The sequence below is a fragment of the Vicugna pacos genome, chromosome 11 (assembly GCF_048564905.1).
Source record: "Vicugna pacos chromosome 11, VicPac4, whole genome shotgun sequence".
Lineage (NCBI taxonomy): Eukaryota > Metazoa > Chordata > Mammalia > Artiodactyla > Camelidae > Vicugna > Vicugna pacos.
This window is the reverse complement of record NC_132997.1, coordinates 76545124-76564438: the sequence shown is the minus strand read 5'-3', so window position 1 is coordinate 76564438 and position 19315 is coordinate 76545124. Positions and strand designations below refer to the sequence as shown.

The 19315-nt window shown below is 45.2% G+C and overlaps 2 protein-coding genes across 2 annotated transcripts in view; both read left to right on the top strand.

The window, feature by feature from the left end:
• PKD2L1 (polycystin 2 like 1, transient receptor potential cation channel) overlaps positions 1-9002 on the top strand; it is a 47634-nt gene extending 38632 nt beyond the window's left edge. Inside the window, 14 exon segments of the mRNA XM_031682733.2 lie at positions 1044-1171; positions 1752-2005; positions 3001-3225; positions 3394-3622; positions 4301-4471; positions 4645-4826; positions 5132-5252; positions 5574-5672; positions 5882-6003; positions 7142-7268; positions 8028-8146; positions 8396-8519; positions 8830-8878; positions 8881-9002. Of these exon segments, the coding sequence (XP_031538593.1) occupies positions 1044-1171; positions 1752-2005; positions 3001-3225; positions 3394-3622; positions 4301-4471; positions 4645-4826; positions 5132-5252; positions 5574-5672; positions 5882-6003; positions 7142-7268; positions 8028-8146; positions 8396-8519; positions 8830-8878; positions 8881-9002 (2072 nt within the window).
• Positions 9003-10858: 1856 nt separating this feature from the next.
• On the top strand, positions 10859-17260 carry BLOC1S2 (biogenesis of lysosomal organelles complex 1 subunit 2). Its single transcript, XM_006210522.4, has 5 exons — positions 10859-10960; positions 11303-11419; positions 14203-14322; positions 15025-15129; positions 16427-17260. Exons 1-5 carry the CDS (start codon positions 10864-10866, stop codon positions 16456-16458), a joined length of 471 nt encoding a protein of 156 aa, XP_006210584.2. The 5' UTR covers positions 10859-10863; the 3' UTR covers positions 16459-17260.
• Positions 17261-19315: the final 2055 nt, after the last annotated feature.

The following is a 19315-nucleotide window of genomic DNA, read 5'->3' as shown; positions in this document are numbered from 1 at the left end:
CAGGCAAAGGTCATCAATGGATGCTAAAACTCACTGATGAATAACAGAATATTTGCATAGTTTCAAAGTATTTCTCCGCAAAATACGTATTAATTACAAAGATAAAAACAATTTAATTGTACATTGAAGAAAGCTGGATGATACTGCCTTAACAAGGGATCAAAGTTAATATCACCAGTAATGATACATTTAGACATCTTGTGCCCCCGGATATGATGCACTGAAAAGGGCACAGTCTCTTTTTGGTACTCCTTGCCAAAATGCATAACCTGAATTTAAGCACAAGGAGACACCAGACAAATCTAAACTGAGGGCAGACTATAAAGTAAACGGCTTCTGCTCTTCCAATTCTGCCTTTTAACTAGAAAACTTATAGCTTCCCTTGACAGCCCTACTTTAGACTGGATGTGTGTGCTACAGTGGCTAAGGGAGATCTAGTTCTTCAGGGCAAAGGCCAGATTTGTTTTTGATCTGGGGATGCTCTGAGTCCCTCTGTCAGGAGACAGCTGTGTCCATCAGAATGCACCAGGACCAGAGGTTCCATGTCTACCTTCTCCTCCCATGACTGCAGAGTCACTGACTCCAATATCCAGGAGACATCTCTACTGTAAGGTACTGGCCTTGGTGTACTCTAGAATTTGGAGGCATTTTCCCAGGTCATAAATATAAGACAAATAAAAGGAAGCACTTCCTAATACAGCAGGTAGAAATTTCTTGGCTCTGAGAAGTAAGCAGTAGAAAGTTGAGCTGGTTCAGGAAGAGAAAAGTGAATATTCAGAATGACAGTGTCAAGAGAGAATTACTGAATTGAGTTCAGTCTTTCTGAGGTGAGCTGGGAGGGATGGTGGAGGGCTTGTAACCACAACTCTTACGTAATGTATTCCCTGGTTTCCCCAATGCCACCATCAGCCTCCTCAGCCAATTCTAGGGGCAGATCCCATCTAGGCAGCATCTCTGGCCCCAGGGCAATGGCTTTACCATCTCCTCTGGAGAATGGAGATGGGAACAGTGTTCGGGACACAACCTCTTGGATTGATTTCTAGTGACCTACGGAATGACAAGCTCCAGTGCCTATTACTACACCAAAGTGATGTCTGAGCTCTTCTTACATACCCAGTCAGACACTGGAGTCTCCTTCCAGGCCATCAGCAGCATGGCAGACTTCTGGGATGTGAGTATGAGATCTCCCCTACCCATATCGTCTTCTTCTCAATGGCCTAAAGCCTGAGGCCACAGGCCAGGGTTCAGGGATGTCAGATAGTAAATAAAGCCATATCCAGCAACCAGGATTGAGTCAAAGGGTCAGGCAAGAATTAATGGGTTAGACTAGAGTTCAGGTAGAGATAGGTGAGAGATCAAGATGCTAATCAGAGTCAAGTCAGTAGTTAAACTAGTATTGGGAGTCAGAGGTAAAGCAGAGTGTATTTTTTCCTTTTTTTTTTTTTTTTTTGGTGGGGGGAGGTAATTAGGTTTATTTATTTATTTATTTATTTATTCTTAGAGGAACTACTGGGGATTGAACCCAGGACCTCATGCACGCAAGCATGACCTCTACCACTTGAGCTATGCTCTCCCCCAAGAATGTATTTTAAATAAAGAGTAAGGCCACATCAGGTTACAATCTGGCCAAGGTTTATGGATCAGTTGAGAGCCCACCAGAAGCAGGCTGGAAACAAGCTGTGAGGGGTCAGGAAGTGGGGAAAAGGTCATTCTAAGGGTAGAGGTCAGGCCCAACTCAGATCTTGGTCTAGTTTGCCCAGGGCCCACTACTGGACAGTTTGTATTGGACCAAATGGTACAATAACCGGAGCCTGGGCCGTGGATCCCACTCCTTCATCTACTATGAGAACCTTCTGCTGGGAGTTCCAAGGCTGCGGCAGCTGCGGGTCCGCAATGACTCCTGTGTGGTGCATGAGGACTTCCGTGAGGACATTTTGAGCTGCTACAACGTCTACTCTCCAGACAAAGAAGAGCAGCTCCCCTTTGGGCTGCTCAATGGCACAGCGTGAGTGAGTCACCCCACCGATGTCACAGGGCTTGTCCCTCTGAGCCTGACACCATCCCAGGTTTGGGAACCACTTCCATTGAGCCTTAAAGAGACTTGGGGGCACTTGGTGGATCTAGGGAACATCTTTCTGAGACCCAGCTGTGATTGAAGACCTTAGTCCACATCACTGAGAAACAGAGAAGGTACATTAGCAGACAGAGCATCACCTCTGAACTTGTTTCTAGGCAGAGGTGACAGTCACAGTCGCTCTACTCTGGAAGCAGTCCTGCCAGAGAAATCATCCTTTCTTGCCCAGAAGTCCCTCAGGGGTATGGAGAATGGATGAAGTTAGATACTGCCACACAAGTCATGGTTGGAAGAGTCTGACCCTTGGAACTGACAAGGAAAACAGAAAGGGGACAAGGACAGATGAAGAATTAGGGAAGAAAGGGGGAAAAGGTGGCTAGGACAGGAGAGAAGGGGAAGGAAATAAAGATCCAGGGAGGAAAGCTTCTGGACAGAACAGAGAATCATGGGGTCAAGTAGCCAGATGTACAATTATAAGAGCAGAAAGGGTCTTTTCTGGCTGGTATGAGCCAGGTCCTTCCCTTGTGGGGACTACTCAGGCTGGGGTCAAACATGGGCTTGGATTTGTCATCCATAGTCTTAGGTGACATCATGAAAAATTAGGGGATTTACATTTGTGTGTTTCAGCTGTGCCATTAACTACCTGGGTTATCTCAGACATCGCTGAGTCTTAGTTTTCTCGTCTGTAAAATGTGGGTAATATTTACCCTCCCTTCTCAAACAAGATATTATATGTGTTACATTAAACAAGTTATTATATGTTACATTAAACAAGATATTATATGTGAAAAATATATTATACGTGGTATGTATATATAATATATATGAAATGGTAAAGCCCAATCATAAAGTGTTGCCATTGCCTTGGGAGACTAGTTTTTGGGGCTGGCTTAGGCTCTCTGTTGAGATGACTTCTTCTGTGACAGATGGACATACCATTCTCAGGATGAGCTGGGGGGCTCCTCTCACTGGGGCCGGCTCACAAGCTACAGTGGAGGTGGCTACTACCTGGACCTTCCAGGAACTCTACAGGCCAGTGCAGAGGCACTTAGGGACCTTCAGGAGGGCCTGTGGCTGGACAGGGGCACTCGAGTGGTCTTCATTGATTTCTCCGTCTACAATGCCAACATCAATCTCTTCTGTGTTCTGAGGTGAGTCCTCCTTCCCTGCCTTCCCTCCATCCATGGTTCCTGGTTCCCTGCTCCTCTGACTGAGACCCTTCCCTAAAATTGTACCCTAAGGTGGGAGTGAGGAGGGGAGGGGATAAGAGGAACTGTCCCAGCTCAGGCCCCATCAGGCATCTCCTCCTCCTTCCACAGACTAGTGGTAGAGTTTCCAGCCACAGGAGGTGCCATCCCATCCTGGCAAATCCGCACAGTTAAGCTGATCCGCTATGTCAGCAACTGGGACTTCTTTATCGTTGGCTGTGAGGTCATCTTCTGCATCTTCATTTTCTACTATGTGGTGGAGGAGATCCTGGAGCTCCACATCCACCGGCTTCATTACCTCAAGAGCATCTGGAATATTCTGGACCTGGTGGTCATCTTGGTGAGGGACAGATATCTTATACTTGGGACATAGTGGGAGGTGGAGGGGGATCCACCCTGATAGGGGCTCCAAATTCTTCCTTTTGGAGTCCCAAGTCCTCCTTATGACTTCCTGTCAATAATGTGTTAACAGCTCCCCAAGCCAAAGGCTGATGCTCCCCTGGCTCAGCCTTGGAAAACCCTGTCTCCCACATCTCCTCTCTTTCTGGCCTGTGGTCCAGGCCCTGCTCTTTTCTTTGTGTACTTGCTATTACATACATTCCTCTTCTGCCTCTTGCCTTTATGACCTGTCCCCTTGGAATGCCTGCCTTTTTTTTCTCTTATTAAAAATTTTTGACCTCTTCATTTTTGTCTCCTTCCTATTAACAAGATACATTAATTTCTGACCCAGGTTGGGAAGTGGTGGGGAAACTAAAATTGCTCAGCTCCGGTTCTCCATGGTCCTTCACAACCTAGATATTTACCACTGGCCCCAAAGCCTCCTCTTGGGCTATAAGACGTTCCTCTATCCTATCCAGTTCCGTATGAACCTGAGATAGTCAACAACTCAGCAGGGAAAGATGTGTTTTTTCCCTACCTGTCTTCCCCACCCCAGCTTGCCCCTGGGACCTCATCTTTGAACCTCCCTTGAGATCCTCTTGACTTCTCTGACCCCCCACCCCGACCCCTGTGGTGGCAGCTCTCCATTGTGGCCGTGGGCTTCCACGTATTCCGAACCCTCGAGGTGAATCAGCTGATGGGGAAGCTCCTGCAGCAGCCAAACACATACGCTGATTTTGAGTTCCTTGCCTTCTGGCAGACACAGTACGACAACATGAATGCTGTCAACCTCTTCTTTGCCTGGATCAAGGTACCCTGGGACTCCTCACCCCCAGCAATGCCTCATTCTCCCTTCCTCAGTACTTGTCGCATTTTCCTTGTCTGGCTTGGCAACTCCTGTGGTCTTCTTAGGCCCCTGGAGTGGACCATTCAAAGCTTTTCTCTTTTCTTCCTTAATTCCTTGGTTCTACATGGCCCTTCCAGATATTCAAGTATATCAGCTTCAACAAGACCATGACCCAGCTCTCCTCCACGCTGGCCCGCTGTGCCAAGGACATCCTGGGCTTCGCTGTCATGTTCTTCATCGTTTTTTTTGCCTACGCCCAGCTAGGCTACCTGCTTTTTGGGACCCAAGTGGAAAACTTCAGCACTTTCATCAAGTGCATGTGTGTGTCCTGTCCCCTTCACTTCTTTCTAGCCCCTCACCCTCCATCTCTATGTGTCCCTGAGGCAGCTAGGTAGGTGTGTGGGCATGTCTGTGCTTAAAGTATCTGTATGAGAGTCCCTGGAAGCCCTGGTGTGTGTGCTCAGTACCTCTGTACCTCGTTCTGTCTCTATCAGATTGGGCTGGACATGCTGTAAGGGGTCTGAGTTCACCAGAGGGCAATAGTTAGAAGAGTGGGATGGGGGTGTGGATTGGGGTCAGGGCTATGTTTGGGCTCTGGGTGAAGCCAAGACCCTGGTCTCTCAGCTTCACTCAGTTCCGGATCATCCTTGGGGACTTTGATTACAATGCTATTGACAATGCCAACCGCATCCTGGGACCTGCCTACTTTGTCACCTATGTCTTCTTCGTCTTCTTTGTGCTTCTGGTGAGGATCCCTCTGGGGGGGTGGGGATTTGGGAACCTGAGGAGTGGAGGCATGGATGGCCTGCAGGGTGGGGTTTTGACTCCCTCCAAGTTCCACACTAATGATTATGATGGATTTCTCAAATCAAGGATAAGGGAGCATGACCCATTGCTAACAGCATTGTGCTTGGGATCCTGAGATGTGGGGCTTAGTAGGCTGCAGAGATGAGGTTGAAAGCATTGGCTCTTTAAAGCATGTGTCTGGGACACTAATAGGGTCAATGGGTTCAATGCTGTTAGTGGGTCTGGGATTGAGGACCCAGGTCCCTGCTTTATCCTCCAGAACATGTTCCTGGCCATTATCAATGACACATACTCAGAGGTCAAGGAGGAGTTGGCTGGACAGAAGGAAGAGCTACAGCTTTCAGACCTCCTGAGACAGGTGACTACTCCCTCTCCTGGAGCTGCACATCTGCATCAGGGTCCAGGTCCAAGGCTCTGAGTCCTGGTCTGTGTCTGACTGGTTAGGAGCCTGTGCCTTCATGTGCCTTGGACTTATCCCTGGGATCCTGTCACCTTGTAGGTGCGGGTGGGGGCAGGAGATGTTGAGGAGGCTGTGAGAACTGGTGCCTGTTTCCTTTCCCCTTCCAGGGGTACCACAAGACCCTACTGAGGCTGCGTCTAAGGAAGGAGCAGGTTTCGGAAGTGCAGAAGGTCCTGCAGGGTGGGGAGCAGGAGATCCAGTTCGAGGACTTCACCAACACCTTGAGGGAGTGAGCAACCAGAGATCCAACCTTCTCTGACATTAGTCTATAAGTCCTTGACCCTCAACCATACACCCTTCGCCTATAAGCCTCTGATCTTGGCTTATGGTGCTCTGACCTTGGTTTATAGGACTATGAGCTTGGCTTATAGGTCTCTGATCCTGACCTTCAGAATTGTGCCCTTGGTTTAAAGGACTCTGACCATGTTCTATTGTATTCTGGATCTTGTTGAATAACTCTTAGGACTAATGTAATAATATAATTCCATAATCACTGTATACATCCCTCACTCCTTCAGAACTTTGATCTTGGTTCTGTGCTCCCCAACAAACACAGATCTTTTCCTTTAACCATCCTCTTCCTGCTTCCCAGTTAAACATATTAACAAACATTGAACAAATATATTGTGAGCACCAGCTGTGAGCCAGACACACAATTAAATGAAACAAAGTCATTGTCCTCCAGGAGTTTATAGACATGTAAGCAATTAAACAGAATCAGAGAACAAGTTTGACAACAGAAGTGACTAGAAGAGAGGGGCATGGATTAATAAAAGCACATATAAAAGCAAGGAGGTCTGAAATTGAGCAACACAGACAGGAGTCACTAGTAGCTGAGTATTGTTAAGGTATCAAATGAAAGGCAGAGCACAGGGGGAGCTGAGGCCAGTTAAATGGGCTCAGGCCACACTGGGAAAAGCCTTGGACGCCACTGCTCTACTCAAAGAACAGGGTTCTCAGTAGGGATTTTAAGCAGGGAAGGGGTATGTTTAGACTTGTATTTTAGAAAGATTAATTACTCTAGTAGCATTATGAGGGATGGATTTCAGGGATAAGGAGTGAAGGGGAGGCTATAGGACAGAGGGTGCAGGGAGGGGTCAGGTTATCTGGAGGCAAAGAGATTTTGCAGTAATCCCCATAGGAGATCACGAGGGCCTGAACCTAGTCAGCAGGAGTCACAGAAGGAAGAAATAGACTCAAGTGATTTCTTAGGGGATCAAATTGCTAGATCTTGGAGATCCTGGCTTTTCTACATGGTACCCTTCTTCCCTCTTGCCAGAGACTGAAAAAAATGAGTAGGGAGTCCATAACTGGGAGACCACAGCCATGGCAGCTCAGAAGTCATTTCATCACTCTGTTCTCCTCAGGCTGGGGCACACGGAGTATGAGATCACTGAGCTCACAGCTGCCTTCACCAGGTTTGACCAAGATGGGAATTGCATCCTGGATGAGAAGGAGCAGGAACAAATGCGACAGGATCTGGAGAAGGAGAGGGTGAGGCTGGCTGGCTGGTAGAGAGGCAGTGTGAGGAAACTGCTCACCCTCCCCTCCTGCCTGCACACCCAGAGAACACAAACCCAAACTGAAAATCCCCCGATAGATGGGCAGGAAAGAGCTCTCTAGAATAGCGGTTCTCAAATTGCTGCATGTTAGAACCCCCTGAGGAGCTTTTAAAAATTCTCAGGCCACATATCCTAGACCAGAATCTCTGGGGAGCTGGGGGGCTCAACCATCAGTCCTTTAAAAACTCTCAAGTAACTCATAGCCAAGGTTGATTGCCATTGCTCACAGTCATTGACTACAACCTTAAGGAGAAAAGGGAAAGCTGCCCAAGAATTCCTGACAATTCCTTCAGAGAACTTGCCCTCTCCTTGGGACTCCTAGCCCCTGCTAGGCCTGCTTCATCCCTATCCAGTGTACACCAAAAAGCCAGGGTCAAAAGGGACGGTGCCAGGGCACTGTCCCTTCTCACCCAAACTAAGCTGGCTTCTAGTGAGCACCTTGTTAATCAGTGCTTCAAGGAGCTTGCATTTTGTTTCCTTGGAGGTGTTTCCCCACCAGAGGTTAGGCCCAGCTCTGTGTCCAGCACCTCCACTCTGCTTCTGTCATCCCCAGAGTTTGAGAGGGAAGAGGAATAGCAGGAACTGGAGCCCAAGGCCTAGTCCTGAGAGCCCACTGGAGCAGGTGAGGGAGCAGGAGCTATTGGCTTCCCAGAGTCATCTTCTCCTCTCTGACCTCTGACTTCCTGATCAGGTGGCCCTCAACGCTGAGATTGAGAACCTGGGCCAGTCCATTGTGAGTAGCCCACCAGGCGAGTCGAGTCCAGAGGCTGCCAGAGCAGGTGGCTGGGTTTCAGGAGAAGAATTCTACACGTACGTGCAGCCAGGGGCCAAGGGTTGACTGTGTTTATGATATCCTACCTTGAGTTTCTTTCCACAACCTTCCAATTCCCTGTCCTATCCTGTGAAGAACTTCTGTACCCCTTTAATTCTCCCTACAAGGCTGGCCTTACCTTCCTTGCTCCCATCCAAACATACACTGTTCTGTACCCCCTATCCCTGGAAACACCCAGGCCCCTAGACACATATTTCTGCTCCTTTGGTCTCTCAAATCCTGCGCAGGCTCACAAGGAGAGTTTTACAGCTGGAGACCACCCTGGAAGGAGTCATGTCCCAAGTTGATGCCGTGGGCTCAAAGCTGACTATGCTGGAGAGGAAGGGGCAGCTGACTCCCTCTTCAGGCATGGTGAGTGGCCCTTAATCCGGCTCCTCTTGGCTCCCTACAGCTGAACTCTACCATCTTTTCCACTCAGTGGGTGGAGGCAAAACATTCTTGAAAGACCAATGATTTCACTGCTCCTTGGGCAACATGTTCACGCTAGTCAGTGTATCAGCGGAGGTGGCGGTGGGAGGGAAGACCTGAAGTTGGTTGCTCTAGCCTGAGGGCTGCTTTGGCCTCTAGGAGATGGTCTGGGGTTGGAGAAACAGATCCAGGTAAAAGGAAAGTGAGACACAAACTCTTCTTTCAAGTGACTTGTCCCTTTTTCTTCCAACAGGGGGAACAAGGCATTTGGGAGCACCTGCAGGCAGTCCCAGCCATGACTCCAGCCCCTGGGGACTCCAGAGTGGACAGGAGAGTGGGGGGGGAGGGGTCCTAAGGCATCAGACAGCAGGCTCCTCCCTCACCACCTCCCTGGAAGGACCCTTGGCACGTGCCCTCCACTTCTAGGGCAGCAGTTCCCGCCATTGCTGCTGCTGAGTTCCACCCTATGTCTGGCCATTTGAGCCAATGTTTCTGTGTGTAGCCATGTAGCTCTGTGAAATAACAGAGCTCTCACTCCCTGTACTCTGAGCTCTGTTTAGATGATTTAAAAAAATAGTCAATAACAAACAGAATAAAGGAAGGGAGGGTAATGACTTTCCTAAGCATCTGGATAGCCACCATTTGTGAAAAAAGTAGAAGCTGAGAGAATAGCAGTATCTACATGTCTTCCTCCTTGCCAGTGAATCTTCTCTGTGCATCTAGAGATATGTTGCCAGCACCCATGGAGTTCAAGTCTTCTCCATAGACCTTCCCTGTGAAAGAGAATGGGAAGCCAGAGAGGAGAGGAGCCTTTCTCATGTGAGGAGGTTATAATGTCGCAGAGGATCTAGAGTGATGATGTTCCCCAACTTTCCCCCAGCAAAGTCCATGAAGACTCAGTGGAAGAGCCTGCCTTCAGACATGCCACTGAACACTGAGGGGGCTGTAAACCAGGATGAAGATGGAGCCTGAGGAGAATCCGGCAAAGAAAGGACTTCAGGATTCCAAGATCTTTGGATAAAATGTGGTTGGCTCCGATTCTGTCCTTCGATAGGACAACGTGGGTTCCCCTGGTGACAGTCAATAAAAATTCTTAGGAAACCCAGGACTTGGTACTTGTTTCTGGGATTGCATGGGAGGAGAAGAGAGGTTGGAACTGTGAGCCATTCTTGTACTTGGGCTGGAGAAATCTCATCCCTGCTGGGAGGTGTAGAGTCTAGCAGTGACAATGTGAAGAAGCTGGGCTGCCCCAGGAGTCCTAAAATAAAAACTCTGGCTTATAGGAATGGTTTGAAATGGTGGGCACTGTGATTGTACCACTGGAGAGAGTGGAAACAGTGACCTAGGGAGACCTTAGAGTGAAGAGAGTAAGGTGTGTGTGTGTGTGTGTGTGTGTGTGTGTGTGTGTGTGTGCGCGCGCGCGCGCTCATGCACGCAGGGTGTGGGCAGTGAGAGTGCAGCTGGAGGATAACCAAAGACAAGACAAAAAACTCCTACAGCAAGATTTCAGGTATATAGAACTGCATCTTGAGACCTGCTATATAACCCCTCTATTGCCTTGTGACCTTTATCCCTACCTTATTTTGAACCTTCCATTGCTCCCCAGTTTCTTTTTTCATCCATTCCCTTCACCCACCCCCATTCTCTTATCTCGTCAAATACATTCTGTACACCCAGGAGTCTTGTGAAACAGCTGAGTGTAATTAAGATAAACAGAGTGTATCCTCAGCCCTAAAAAAGTTATCATCTAAGCTTTCTTCAAGAAAGGCTGTATCAACCGAAGAGAAGTAGGTGCCAGCCTCCAGCTTAAAAATAAATGGTCCAATGTGTTGATGTTAATCCAGGACACTGGAAGGGAGAGTATTTCAACTCAGGTCTAATGCCTGAAGGTTACCCCAAAGCCTAGATGAGACTATCTTCAAAAGCATGGATTCCCTAAGCAGGCTTTCAGCGACTAGCCAGGGTGAGAATTCTCTGGGGAGCGGCTAATTTGTCTCCGGTCACTTTGGTCAGCAGGCCACACCGGGCTCGACCCCTCCCCCCCATACACGTTGTGTGTCTTCCTAGACTAGTGATTCCTCCAGGAAGAGGCCGCAGGATTGAGCGCATCCTTAGTTCCAGACGTTGGACTCTTGGCAGCAGATTGACTCACGAAAGCCCATTCTAGCTTCAATTCCGCCTTGGTGCTTACACTTTGTTATTATTCGTAACGTACGGTACGATTTGAGGCTCAAGATCGCAGGGCAGCGAATCCAGGGCGGGAGTGGGCGGGGCACGCCCGGCGCGCATGCGCGGGTATCCCAGAACCGGAAGCAGCGCGGGGCCGGGCATGGCGGCGGCGGCTCAGAGTGTCCTAGCCACCCACAGAGAGGAGCCCGTTCGAGGTATGCGGAGTGGATGGGGATGAAGTGTCGCGGGAGGCCTGAGGCTCCGGGTACGGGCCCGGGATGCCGGAGCGGGCAGGCGGGCACAGCGAGGCGCGCCTGTGTGTGCGTGCGTTTGTCCTGTCAGGGCGCCTGAGATGGTTTTGCCGCGGGGTCGAGTTCAAGGGAGCAGAGTTGGCGTCTTTTGTGGCAAAGACGAGGCGAGGGACTTGAAATTATGACACATGAAGATTAGAGCCGATTTGATGGAATGAGGACAGGTGGGGATGTGGGGAGAGGCTGCTGTGCCTGGATTAGGACCAGGTGTAGGGCAGAGCACTTACTCATCCTCCTTTGATCCAGATGATGCCGCCGTGGAAACAGCTGAGGAAGCAAAGGAGCCAGCTGAGGCTGACATCACTGAGCTCTGCCGGGACATGTTCTCCAAAATGGCAACTTACCTGACTGGGGAACTGACGGGTGAGGCGGGGTCTGGGTTGAGCAGGGGTCTGGCTCCAGACCTGGGAGGTGCTTTAGCAGCATCAGTCTGCGTCTCCCTTCCTAACCCTATAAACCTTGAAACATGCCTGTTTGAAGTTTGGGAGGTCAGGAATAGGTAGGAAAGAAGTCCATCCCTTCCCTGGAGAAATTTCACGAACTACTTTCAGAAACACTTAAGAATACTTACATTCCTGCAGGCCTCCGTAGTGTGGGCTGAGGCTGAGAAAACAAAAAAGAATTTATCAAGAAGTGCTCCCTTGGAGGAGGTGTATTTTGAACAGGGTTGTGAAGCAAATGATTGTCCCAAAAGTGGGAAATGACTAGTGAGTGAGGTGTTATAAGCAAGCAGTTTGTTTGGCTAAACTTTCATATTTACTACTTTAAAGAGAAATGAAATTGGAAGTGACCCACAGATTTGGGGACCTATTAGGTTGGTCTGAGGATTTGGTGACCCACCCTTTGGAACATGATTAATTTTTTGGTCCAGTGTGTATTTCTAGGTGAACACATGACCCCTGTGTGGAGGAGGGTCCAAAAAATGACATCTGGCTTTTCATAAGGGTTTATTATATTGTTTCACTTCCCTAGGAAGTTGCTGTGAGCTAAATTTGTGAATCAGAGTCTATGAGAAAATGTTTGATACAGAATAGGAGGAGTTGTGGTTCTCCTTCAGCCTGATTACTTATTTGTTTATTTATTTCTGAGCAAGAGAAACCAGGCAACAAATCTGTTTTTGGCTTTTCTTTAAAAATTCCCAAGATTTGGCAATACTAGTCCCTCATTCTTAAGAGGCTCTAGTTGACTAGAGCTGGGCAGCTGTCTCCTTTAAATGGACCAGTGCTGTTCAATTTGTCCCCACTACTCCCTATTTTCTCTCTTTTACCGAGACCTGGTGTCAGTTGCCATTAATTACTGTTCTTATATTGTTGTTTTTAGTAGTGGTACAGAGTGGTTTTCTGGTGAAGTAAATGATAGACTAAGACTAAGAGGATTATGTTCCAAGAAGTAGGAGAGAGCATATTTCTATGTGGAAATGGATAATTTTGTGTTTAATCGTCAAATCCCTGGCTTGCTTCACTCATTTACATTATCTTGCTGGCTTCTAGGTATTTGAGAGTTTGGCCCTTGTTTTACAGAGACTAATTTGATAGCAGTGAGAGTATGGATATGGAGGAAAGAGAGAAGAGCAATATTGCAGATGAAAAGTAGTGGTCTGTGACAGAGTGATGGGAAAAGGAATGGGAAGGAGAACATGATGCAAGAACATTACAGAAGTGGAATTTATAGAACTTGTGGAAGTGGGTATTGAGGGATGGGAGCCGCTTAAGATGTGTCTGAGGTTTTAAGCCTGGGTAGTGCCATCAGCCAAAATTGGCAAGTTCAAAAGAGGAACCATGTTTAGTGTGAAAATAATATTTTCAGTTTTGGCTTGGCTGATTTTAGATATTACTGGGACACTCAGGTGACTATTACCAAGACATCCAGGTGACTTGCACATTTTAGTCCAGAGCTCAGTGTGTGATCAGAGCAGGAATAGAGTTGGGAGCCACCCATGTAAACATCAGTCATGTGTGACAGCTGAGGAAAAGTGGAGCACTGATAATTAAGTGAGTTGGCTGAGAAGAGATCTGGCATAGAAACTCAGAAAGAGCCATGAGAAAGAGATTAGAAAATGCTACAGCGGCCAAGGGACACGAGCATTTCAGGAAGAGAGGGAGATCAGTAGTGTCAGATACTATGGGGAGGCCTAGGAGGATAATAACTGCAAAAAGGCCATGAATTTGGGGGTTAGGATAGTGCTGATGACCTTTGAGCATGTAATTTCTCTGGATGATGGGAGGAGAGACCAGAATGGAAGGGCTTACAGGAGTGAATAGTGAAGAAGAGGAAGCAGTGAGTGTAAGGTACTCTTTCAAAAGGGTTAACAGTGAAGCTCCTTTGCTTTAATGAGCAAATGATGTAGGTGTAGAATAGAGGGAGGGCTTTTGGGCTGGAAGAAACATGAATATATTTCTAGATAGAGAGGGAAGTGCCAGGATGGAGAGAGTTTGGAAATGCAGGGGAGAGGAGGTGATTGAAGAGAGGCCCTGAAGAGGTAGAAGGGTTTGGGATCAGGAGCACAGGAGGAGGAGTTGTCTTGGAAGAGTAGGAGCACTTCTGCCTCTTGGGAAGATGTTAAGGTACAGAGAAGTTTAGAAGTGAGGCAAAAAAGATTGAGGCAGCTTATATAAGTGGGCTTGGCTTTTGGGAAAACTGGAGTAAAGGCCATTTGCTTTGAGCAGGGCTGGGGAAGGGAATTGAGGGTATGAGAAACAGACAAATGGCTTGAATAAATGCATAAAATGCAATATAGAATCACAAGTAATAAATGAGTTACTGAGAAGTGTTGAGGTCCTAGCTGATTTTATATATATTTTGATATTTATGTTTGCTGCAATCTGCCATAGTACATGTTTTCGTGCTGTAGAGGTACCAAGACTATTTCATTTCCCTTTTCTTGGTACATGAGTTTATCATTTCCCTTTCTAAGATCCTGAAGCTTCTGAATCTCACTTGATTTAAATAGTGTGTTGATTGTTGCCTGAGTTTCTACTTAGACATTCAGAGTATGCAGGCTGAGTATAAATGTCATAGATCAAAAGTGGCTTGCTCCTTTGTCATTCCCTAGGTCCTCCCTTGAACTACTATTTGGCCTATTAATTCCATATTCCAGGGATCTAAGACAAATCTTAAAAGCATCTCATCTTCTGTTTGTTTTAAAGCCACCAGTGAAGACTATAAGCTCTTGGAAAATATGAATAAACTAACCAGCCTGAAATATCTTGAAATGAAAGATATTGCTATAAACATTAGTAGAAACTTAAAGGACTTAAACCAGAAGTGTAAGTAATAATTTTTACAATTAAATGTGTATGTATTTAATGTTCTTTTGTGCTTGGGGTGGTGGGGAAGGGAAGAGAATATGGCCTCTATCCTCAGGAAGCTCATTTTCTAAAAGTGAATTACAAAGTTAAGGTAAATTTCTTCCATTCTGAGGATTAGCGTACCTTGGTGTATGGTTATTCTGCTTCTGAATCTTGATTTGATCAGTTTATTCCTGGAAAACAGGGGGCAGAGGAAGGGTGGCCAGATTCTAGTGAACTGATTCAACAATGAAATCCATGAAGGACTACTCTATAAACAGAAAACCACAACATCTATAAATGGAAAACACTGCTTTAAACTAGTAAGATACATTATTTCTGTTGACTTATCTTTGTGTTCCCTGTCTTTAGAGTCCTCTTTCTTGGTCCAGGAGTACCCAAGAAACTGAATCAGTAACGGAAGGATTGCTTGAGGAGCAAGGAATTTAAAAGAGAGGAAAGTCAGATGAGAGAGGCTTAACTTTGTCTAGGTCATCATCGGGCCTGATCAACTAGCTACTGTCTTCTGAGGTGTCTGCCCTACTAGTGATCAGAGCCATGTCACTCTACCTACTGGGTCTTAGGCAGAGCTGGAGAGACAGTAGCATTCTTACTTTTCCACTGTTTTCTACACTCCTTGTTGAAGCCGTATAAACCTGTGGTCTATCTTTGTTTTTAAAGATGCTGGACTGCAGCCTTATCTGGATCAGATCAATGTCATTGAGGAGCAGGTAGCAGCTCTCGAGCAGGCAGCCTACAAGCTGGATGCATATTCAAAAAAACTGGGTAACTATTTTTATTTCTATTTTCATTTGACAAGAGTACCCTTCTGCCAATATGACCTTATCTAATATGATAGCTAACATTTATGGTATGCCTACAGTTATCTATTTTAATCTTCACAAACCTCTTGAGAGTAACTTTTTATTATTGGTAGTAGTAATAAAATAACGTTTCCCGAGTACTTAATGATCTGTCAAGGCACTGTTTTTTTGTGTCTTTTATGTTTTTTACCCTTCCAATAATCTATGAGCTAAGTGTGTGATTTTTATCCCCATTCTATAGAAGAGGAAACTGTGGTTGAAGGGGTTATAACTTCCTTAAGGATACAAAGCTGGTATATGAAAGAGCTTTATTCCAAACTAGATCTGATTAATTATAAAGCTCAAGCTCTTAATTGTGGTTCAGCAGCTTGAAGAATCTTTAATGATGTAGTTCATGTCTTAAAAAACAGGATTGCTAATCAATGCCTTCTTGAAGGATTACTTTTCCTTTGAAGAGGAAACTGGCACTTTTCAGTGTTGCTAACTGGCTCTGGCTCTTGTATCTATAATTAAAAATAATAAAGTTGTTTTTAACCAAGGTATAATTTACAGATTATTTTATTTTTATCATTGACAGTTGTTGACTACTTCAAGAGATTGGTCTTTAGCACGCTGAGATTTGACATGGGCGGTGATTAATGATTTCATTGGCCACAGTTTAATTTACTAAATGGCGACTTTGAACTTTAGAAGGTGTTGTACCAGATGCTTTCAAGCTTTCAGAGAAAAAGAGATATATCATTAAGAGGCTTATTTGATTGTTTTCCTAGAGTGAGGGGTAGGGTTAAGAATATAAAAGGTGAAACCTACACTTACACTTCTTAAGAGTTCCAGTCTGGCTCCCACAGGGTTCCTGGGACAGAGCCTAGAGAAGCAATTTCCTGTGCTTACTAAAGCTCCCGGGTGGCTCAAGTATCCTTAGAGCTCCTTAATCCTGGTGGAGCCATCTGAACAGGTGCTGTTAACAGGGTTAGAACTTAGGGAACTTGTGTTAGGCTCTCAGTTCTGTGTGTGTATGGTTGACTCTTTATCTTAAGTTGTGCGCATTGATTGTATTTGGACAGATATCCAAATATCTGTCTTTAGCTAATATGATAGCATTTATGGACACAATTTGGATAGCTAGGAAGACTGAAGCTAATAGATTTTTTTTAATGTAATAGACATTTTTGATTTTGCCTGGAAATGCTAACTAAAAAGTATCTTTGTTGAGAGTCAGTTTTAAAAGATATAACTTTCTCTCCCCCTCCCCACTGCAGAAGCCAAGTACAAGAAGCTGGAGAAGCGATGAAAACTTATTCCTATGGGACAAAGTCTTTTTTAATGTGGAAGAATGTTTTATAAGACCTGAATCCTGAGGCTGATGAATTGTCAGAACTCCTCAAAAGGCAACTATGCTAGTCATCCCAGAAAACATCCCAACATTGGAGTAAACTGGAGAACCGTGGCTACTCCTGAACTTCTTTGGAGGCAGTATCCCTCAGAAACTCACACTTATAACTCCTTACTTTTTACTTGAATGCTTCATCATCTATTCAGGACAGAGAGTCTCTCAAAAGTTCAGGATAAACCTGGGCTTGCCAGTAGAATCAAATGAGAGGACCTGTTTTCCCTGGTAGTAGTTGATTACTGCATTATTTTCTTAAATGTCTGGTTTTTGAGTGACTGTATAATTTTTTTTTTCTGTTAAGGATGCTAATGTATTGCTAACAAGATTCTAAATTTAAAAAGGAAAGCAACAACAACAAAAAGGAAAAAACAGTCTTGTTCTTGACAGTTTGTCACCTTGTGAATGTCAGTAATTTACTTTTCCATAACATTGCAAATAACAGAAAATGAAACAATTTCAGAACAAATCTTCTAGATTGAGCAGAAACAGTGAAAGGAGTGTTGTTGCAGTAGCTTGGTGTATGTGATGGGCCCCTCCTGTCTTTTCTCTGTATGAGTCGGATGGCTGGGAATGGGTGACATCTTGACATGTGCTCCCTTTTGGAAATATAATGACAGGTTGTGTATGTGTGTGTACATGTTAAGTGGGAAGGTGGAGCTGCCACTTGGGCTGCTACTTATTAAATAAAGCATTTTATAAGATATCTTCCTACTTGTGTCTGCAGGATCAGGGAGGCTCCTGGGACCTGATCGTGTTCCTTTCGTACTAAAGACATAGTGCATGTGACTGACCTGCCTAGTTTGAAAGACAGGCAACCATATTCAGAGTTGGACGTCAGCAGTTAGGAAGGTCCCCAATTCTATCTCTGAAAGAGTTCTTTGTTCTGTTTCTGTCATTTCCCACCATTTATGTTCCAGCCCACCATCATTTATCCTCTGCTTCTCTGGACTATTGCTGTGATGTCTTCTCATCTTAACTATCCCTCCAACCCGCCCTCCACACTGCTGCCAGACCAATCTTTCTAAAATGTAAACTGGCCACATTCTTATGCTTAGAATCCTTTTGTGACTTCTCATGGATGAAGGTTTTTTCTTCATAAACTTTCTACTTTACAATAGATTTCTATTTGCAGGAAATTTGTAAAGATAACACAGAATTCCATGGATGAGTTTTCATATCTCACTGTTTCCTCTTCCTGAAATCATTACCTGCCCATGTTTGATAAAATTCTACTCTTCTCCAAATTGTCTTAATCTCCACTCCGGGGCTGTGCTGTATTACCCCCAAAAGTAGAAAAAATACGTCCTTTGTGTACGAGCAATACAGGAGCATCAATATTTGTGAGGCAGGTAACTTCATTTTTCCCAAAAAAGCATTGTAGAAATTATGAGGAAAATCAGAACTTTGTTTTTCTTCCTTAAGCTTATTTTACATTAATTTTGAATTTCTTGGCTGCCCTTGGTGAGTTTTTCCTGCCCCTCAGTTGTCAGAAACTTGCTTTTGTTTCTACTTCCTTAAACACTGTTGTCTCCTACCAATTGGGCTGAATTCTCCCAAAAAGTCAATGTTACAAAAAACAAAACTGAAAAGGTGGGTGGGCTATTCTAGATTAAAAGAGACTAGAGATAGAATTGAATCCAAGTGTGAAAGTCGATTGAATCTTGAATGAAAACAAATAAAGTTATAAAATAAATTTGGAGAGACAAAAAAACTTTAAATATAAATATGTGTTGGGGGGTCTTAGCTAAAAATCGGCACTTGCCATCTGCCTCTGAAAGAACTGGATCACGTTGGCACTTGTCCTCTAACTCTGTATTAAATCACAAGCCGCTGCAGCCACTGACCTACAATAATCCCTGAAAGGAGTTTAGGATAGAGATCAGGAATGAGGCACTCTATGCTCTGGGAAAACTGGCTGAACAGGCCTTCAGGTAGTTAGATATTTTCAGGAGAAAATTTTATGACCCCAATTCTTATGTCTTCTCATATCTAGAAAAGCACCAAAGTCATTAATGGTGACATCTACTTCTTGTGACTACCCGCAGCCTCTGCCTAAACGTGTGCTTGATTGCACATACCCCACTTCACTGAAATCAGATATAATACTGAGTTTTCCCCCTGCCTCTTTAGAACAGTTTCACAGAGCTATCTGAGGTGCTGTCTCCTGGGCTATAGTTCTCATTTTGCCCCAAATAAAACTTAACCCACAGCACTCACATTGTGTGATTTTATTTCAGTCGACAGGGGATATTATTGAATTAATGTTGATTTTCTTAGATGTGTTAAATGGTATTTTGGTTATACAGGAGGATATTCTTAGGAAATACATGCTGAGATATTCCTGATGTCTTCAATTTACTTTCAAATGACAGAATAAATTGCTTATACACCTCAAAGGAGAGAAGGTGGAGGGAGAAGTAAGTTTGCCAACTTGTTACTAGATCCAGATGATTGCCTTTGTTCTTTCCACTTTTTGATAGGTTTAAAACTTAACAAAAAGCATGTGTGGAGGGAGTCTGTCTTCTCCACGAGAGTTAACATTATTAGGTTGGGGCCGACATTGTTCCAGGAACTTTCTAGCAACTCAGTACTTTTAATTGGCCCCAAATAAAAAATTACAACTGGATTGCTTTTCATCATTTCACTTTCCATCTCCTTCCCTCTCCATTCCTCTGATAGTTGAAACCTCCTGAGAGAGGCTTCTGTCCCTCGGTGCTCTCCGTAGATAACTGAGTTTTCATTGGCTGGGTTCGCTGAC

What these genes read in the sequence shown, in the direction of transcription:
- BLOC1S2 (XM_006210522.4), top strand. Translation starts at nt 10,864, where the DNA reads ATGCGCGGGTATCCCAGAACCGGAAGCAGCGCGGGGCCGGGCATGGCG. An exon ending in CAGAGAGGAGCCCGTTCGAG is followed by an intron (nt 10,961 to 11,302) that starts GTATGCGGAGTG and finishes CCTTTGATCCAG; the next exon opens with ATGATGCCGCCGTGGAAACA. An exon ending in AAAGGACTTAAACCAGAAGT is followed by an intron (nt 14,323 to 15,024) that starts GTAAGTAATAAT and finishes TTGTTTTTAAAG; the next exon opens with ATGCTGGACTGCAGCCTTAT.